A 5,794-nucleotide genomic window follows, 5' to 3' on the forward strand; every position below is an offset into this window, starting at 1 on the left:
GTTTTCCAAATAGGTATTTCTGCCAATTTTTGCGATCGTCAATTTCTTTTAGTAGTAGTTGATTTTTATGTTCAACATAACTAATTAAAAGTCTAATCATTGTTTTTAAATGTTCTTCTTCATCGGTTACCTCTTTTCAAAAAAAAAAAATGAAAAATAAGGTCGCACGGTGAAGTAGGCTACCGTCGCCTTCGTTGATATCCGAAAACCAGTTGCACATTAACAGTATGATTATTTATCTAATTAATTTAAATTTATCTAATATTTATTAAATTAATTAGTAAATTTTACTCTTTACCCACAGTAAACTGTGCTTAACTGTGCTTTACTATGCTTATATATTATGTAGTTCTAGAATTGACCTCCGGTTACAGTACTCTCGGTCGAGAAGTCATCGGTAAAAGAATATGTTTTTTTTATCATTTCGTTTTAACGAATGTTTTTCTTATCAAGTGGTCATTATTATTGTTCACAGCGATCTTCCATCTACAGTCTACAATTTACCCAGATTTTTACTTGGGTCTTTTGTAGTTATAATACGTGATTTAATTATAAAATTTTTGTTGTTACCAAAGCGCGTTATTTAACTAAGTTATTACTGTTATTAGCTTACGGATCATCCAGGTGAACTATCTGTGCCCTGTGGTATTTCATGTATACCAGTGATTTTAATGTTAAGATATTTTTTCTTTCAGATTTTATTGAATTATTGAATTTGCAATGGACGACCACCACGTTTATGATACAAACTTCACCGAAGAGATTAATAATAAGATGCAAGTGCCAAAGAGCATTCGGGTGAATGGAGATGTTTCTAATTTTCGTTCGACAAACTACTACTCTGACGATAACAGCCGATTTGGTGACAATTTTGATATGAGGGTTCCAGAAAAAATTATTCTTATAGGTAAAATGTACTATAATTACTTTAATATTTACTCTCTCTTTTAGAAGATTGTGTCTTAAATTTTGTATATAACTTGTATTATACCTCTGCAGTGCTCGAATTGGAAATTATCAAGTAGAGGAGCTCAATCCAACAATTTATAAACTGGGTTCCAAATGCAAAATTACTTAACGCTTTGCCCCCCACACCCTCCTTAACCAATTCCTAAGTTTTACTTTATTCTATTCTAAATTTCCAAATATAATATATTTAACTATATGTGCCTATGTAACATGTAAGTGAATATGGATTTATATTTTATATTAATAGGAAGTCTGAACCAGTGGTATTCAACCGGTGGGTCGCTACCCAATATTGGGGCGTGTGATCTATACAAATGAGTTGTGACAGGACTTTTTTGTTAAAAAAAAAATAAGTTTATAAAATTATAAATTATGAGTTTGAATAAGTTATGAATGAATTGAAGAACCATATTTTACAGTAGATATAATAACAGTTAAAATGTCTACTGATATAGAAAATCAATAAAATGAGTTTACTTGCGATCCCAAACTTAAACAAATGTTTATTGAAACTTTTTTGGAAATGTTTTGGGCACACTTATGCATGGGAAATTACGCAAAACTAGCAGCCAGTCTTTTTTCTTTCATGGCCTTCAAAGTTGACACGAGTCGTGAAAATATTGTTACAAAAATCGTGGATCCACGATCAAGTGGATCAAAAACAGCGAGTGAAAAAGGTTGAACACTACTAGTCAAAACCATTAAAAGGATGAAAAATATCTTAATACTAAAAAATTTAAAAATCATTAGGTAGGTATGTTTATGTTTGACAACAATTTAGATTCACTCCAAATTTTAATAAAAATTATTTTGGGCATTAGTTTGTACCGCCCAAGTAAAAAACTGTAAATAATTTGATTCCATCCATTAAAAATACTGAAGTATACTCTATTATTTTACCCACCCACCCAACCAATTAACTACCTGAAATACTTGTTTGCCGTCGCTGCTGTCTTTAAACAGGTCCCGTGCATTTAAATGAAACCAGTCTATAGTCTAACCTTACTATGCGTTACAAAAACGACAAAATAAATTATATGCATTACTTGCAGGCATTCAAAATATAAAATCTCCAGATAGAATTTAAATATAGGTAGCATAATATACTAGGTAGAATGACATTCAGACCTGTCACATGTTTGTAACATACTAAGCATTCAATTTAAATCTCAACTTCTCTTATTTATTTCCATACAGTGGCATTACACTAGATTACTAGAATGATTTCTGATTAGTTAAGATTTTAAGGCCAATAGTTAATCTATAACTGTACGTTGGTGTGTTAGTATTTACAAGTTTAGAGAATAAGGATATTCTCTAAAGTAGTGATAGAAAACTGATATCGTGGCTTGGCGTGGCGCGATGGCTACAATCAATTACGCAACATGATTGAGAGTAAGTAATGTCCGCTGTCACTAGTTCCCGGATGGTTGACCACCCGTTTTATAGTGGCAAATACTTGCCACACATACGCGTGTTGTTAACCAACTGTCCCAACCCTACCATACCAACCTTTACAAGCAAATGACCTCCGTCATTGAATAAAAAAAAAAAACTGATATTTTGGTTAGATTTCAAAATTATTCAGTGTAAATTTGAGAATGATCATAACAAAATTTGATTTAGTGTACATAAATACTTCCTTAGTATGCTTATAGTTTTGAAGTAAGGCACTCAGTATAATGTTACATTTTTATATTTTAAGTTTGAAACAGTATTTTTATTTACTAGCATTTACAGTAGGTCTATTGACATAGGTCTATTGATGATACATTTAAATTATTATAAATAAATAAGTTTTGCATTGTTGAAGAAATAGAAAAATTAATGGTCTGTTATTATGCAGGTAATAATCAGCATCAAGGATCTTCATCAAAACCAAGAGAATTCGCCATTGATGATTTGATCATTCCTCAGCCACCAGCTGAAGAATTTATTCGTGTTCAGGTAAAATGTATTTGTTATATTCATATACTGTAATAATATTATTAACTGTACAAAAATATTGATTTTAGACTCCACCACAAAAAATCACCATGTCAAGACATTATTTTCCTTCTGTGTTAGATGACTTTGAACAGAAATCAACATCTATTGAACAAAGCGAAGAATCGATTCCGAACAATACTGAACCAGTGATTAATGCGGTGCAAATTAACCCCAAGTATTATAAATATTTTACTGTTAATATAAGAAAATCCTCATCTCTAAGATGCAGTCTTATAAAGTACTTGAGTAAAAGTATTCAAATACTTTTTTAGTACTCAAATAAGTATTTTAAATACTTTCTAATAATATCAGTATTTAAAATCAAATACTTATTCTTTTTAGTTCATAGATTTCCTGTTTTAATTTTAATCACGTAAAATAAAAATATAAAAATTGAGACTTTATTGTAATATATTTTTTCTCTGTAAATTATACTCAACCAAAAATTGAAATACTTCAACAAAGAAAACATATGAGTATTTTATAGTTGCACCAAATGATACAAAGTGAAATGTTCTATAAAATTAACTTACAACATGAAAATCAGTTGAGTTGATTTTTTTATAAGATAAAATCTATTTATAAGATATCTATACTTGAATACTTTTACAAGACTGCTAAGAAGACACTGAATTTTAAACTTATATACAAATATTTTTGCTCTATACTTCCATAATTATTGTAGATGAAAGCTATAAGCATGTAACTAATATAAAAGTATTTATTACCTAATTAAAAAAAGAATTTTATTCATGATATAACCACATGAGTTTATTTAATTAATATTTAAATTTGAATTTTTAAACAAAAATTACAAAGTAATTTATTGCATACAAAATAAAAATGTTTGTATCATATTTATAATCAAAATATTGAAAAACCTGGTAAAGCATTTTATCAAAGATAAAGGTCTCTACTTTGAATTTATGAAGAAATTTTATTCCAAAGGGTAAACAATAAGTAGTGTGTAAAAAATAGAATGCTGTGTTATTTTAATATTTTGTTGAAAAGATAATGATACTAAATATCAGTGAAATGTAATCTTATGTTATGATTGAATTAATAGACAATAGTTTTTGTTTTATGAGTAACTAAAATATAATGAAATACTGTGGAACATGGTTTTTACTATTCATAATCAATAATTAATTATTTTCTTAATAAATTTATTTATTTGATATTTTTAAGTATGAGCTTCTTCAATGCAAGCATTAGTGAACCAATGACAATATCCGAAGAATTAGCTCACTTGCGCCAACAGATGGGTCGTGTGTCACGTCGAGTTATTGAATTAGAACATACAGCTTCTCTGCCTTTTTATGTCAGAGAGAAAAAGTTAATTGTCACATTTGTATGCAGTTATGTGGTTTTTAAATTTGCATCATGGTTAACCAGACGTTAGAAGCATTTAATTTATTGCATGTGTTCCAATTTCCTTTAATGCCACATTGATACTATACATAATTTTATTGTTATATAATTTATTACTACAACACTACTACGCTACCAAAAAATAATAATGAATCTTAAATTCACAGTTACTTCAAAAAAAATTTTTGTCGATTTGCTACTTACAAAATTTTGTAAATGTTTTTAAACAACTTAATACAATGCATTAAAATTTGTATAACATACAGAAATTGAAAAAAATACCAAAATTGAATGTTTAAAATTCAAACAATAGTTATATTTTACTTTTTTTTTTAATTTGTTGTATCGATTTTTTAAATTAATTATTTACTCATACTTTACATGTTATATTATATTATTGTATTACAATATTACATGTATAATATGTTTGTTTATGTATGAAAAATCATCACAACAATTTAAAATTAATATGTACTATAGTAATAATATTTATGGTATAAGTTAGTTTAGATTTGCTGATTTGTACATTTTAAAGACAAGACTGCATCGTTATTGAGTAGTTTTTAGGGAAGTGTGATGTATGACTAACCTTGTTTTGTTAAATTATAATACGATGTTGTCTGAACAAACTTTATTATCTCATATTAACAATGTATTGAAAAATAAAAATAATAAAAATACCAAAATCAAGTTATTTTATTGTTTTTATTACAATTACTATTTGTAAAAAATATTGTTCCTGAGCATTCAAACAAATGTAAAATAACCATTATACAATAATAAAACAGACATGGAGATTAATCACTCTATATTATGTAAGCTTACCTTATTACGTGATCTAAGCTTAATCAGAAATTAAGAAATTATTATTATTTATCTTATTTAGAAATTAAGCATAATCAGAATTTATATTGGTTTTGTGTAAGCTATTGAGTCCAATAATGTAGATATATTATTAGATATATCCAATTCAATAAACCCTGTGAGAGCAGGAGAGCTACTTTAGGGGATCAATCCCCCTCCCCATTTTTTATTTAGATGAGTAATGGACTAATCAATTTGAGAAGTAATGAAAAAATTTTGGTAGTCTGAATAAAAGACAGGTCAATGAGATTTCTGAAATCTAATTACTATTTACTAACTGCCTTTTGAGTTGACTTATTGACTGTAAAAAATACAATTAATTTCAGTGATATTGTAACTAGAATGACAAAAACAAGTTATTTCAAAATGTATCTAATCAACAATAATTTATCAATGATTAGTATACAAAAAAGAAGTGGTGTATTTTCAATAGTTTCAAAGTTACAAGAGATGTAAGAAGATTATCGTGTTATCAACATTTAAAAAATTAAAAAACCTTATTACACACGTAAAAAAAAATGTTGAAAATTTCAATGAATTATTAATTAAAGTTGATTCGATGTATCAAAGGAATAACGTATGATAAGAACACTGGAAAGGA

General features: G+C 27.5%; 1 protein-coding gene across 1 annotated transcript; it reads left to right on the top strand.

The window, feature by feature from the left end:
- Window positions 1-475: 475 nt before the first annotated feature.
- Window positions 476-5,023, top strand: LOC132939561 (transport and Golgi organization protein 11). The gene is made up of 5 exons (XM_061006802.1): window positions 476-624; window positions 696-907; window positions 2,816-2,916; window positions 2,985-3,133; window positions 4,147-5,023. The coding sequence occupies exons 2-5, from the start codon at window positions 721-723 to the stop codon at window positions 4,358-4,360; spliced, it is 651 nt and encodes a 216-aa protein (XP_060862785.1). The 5' UTR covers window positions 476-624; window positions 696-720; the 3' UTR covers window positions 4,361-5,023.
- The last annotated feature ends 771 nt before the right edge of the window (window positions 5,024-5,794 follow it).

The sequence above is a fragment of the Metopolophium dirhodum genome, chromosome 2 (genome assembly GCF_019925205.1).
Source record: "Metopolophium dirhodum isolate CAU chromosome 2, ASM1992520v1, whole genome shotgun sequence".
Taxonomy (NCBI): Eukaryota; Metazoa; Arthropoda; class Insecta; order Hemiptera; family Aphididae; genus Metopolophium; species Metopolophium dirhodum.

Coding starts and splice junctions, on each gene's coding strand:
- LOC132939561 (XM_061006802.1), top strand. CDS start 721: ATGGACGACCACCACGTTTATGATACAAACTTCACCGAAGAGATTAAT. Junction 908..2,815: donor AGAAAAAATTATTCTTATAG/GTAAAATGTACT, acceptor GTTATTATGCAG/GTAATAATCAGCATCAAGGA. Junction 3,134..4,146: donor GCGGTGCAAATTAACCCCAA/GTATTATAAATA, acceptor GATATTTTTAAG/TATGAGCTTCTTCAATGCAA.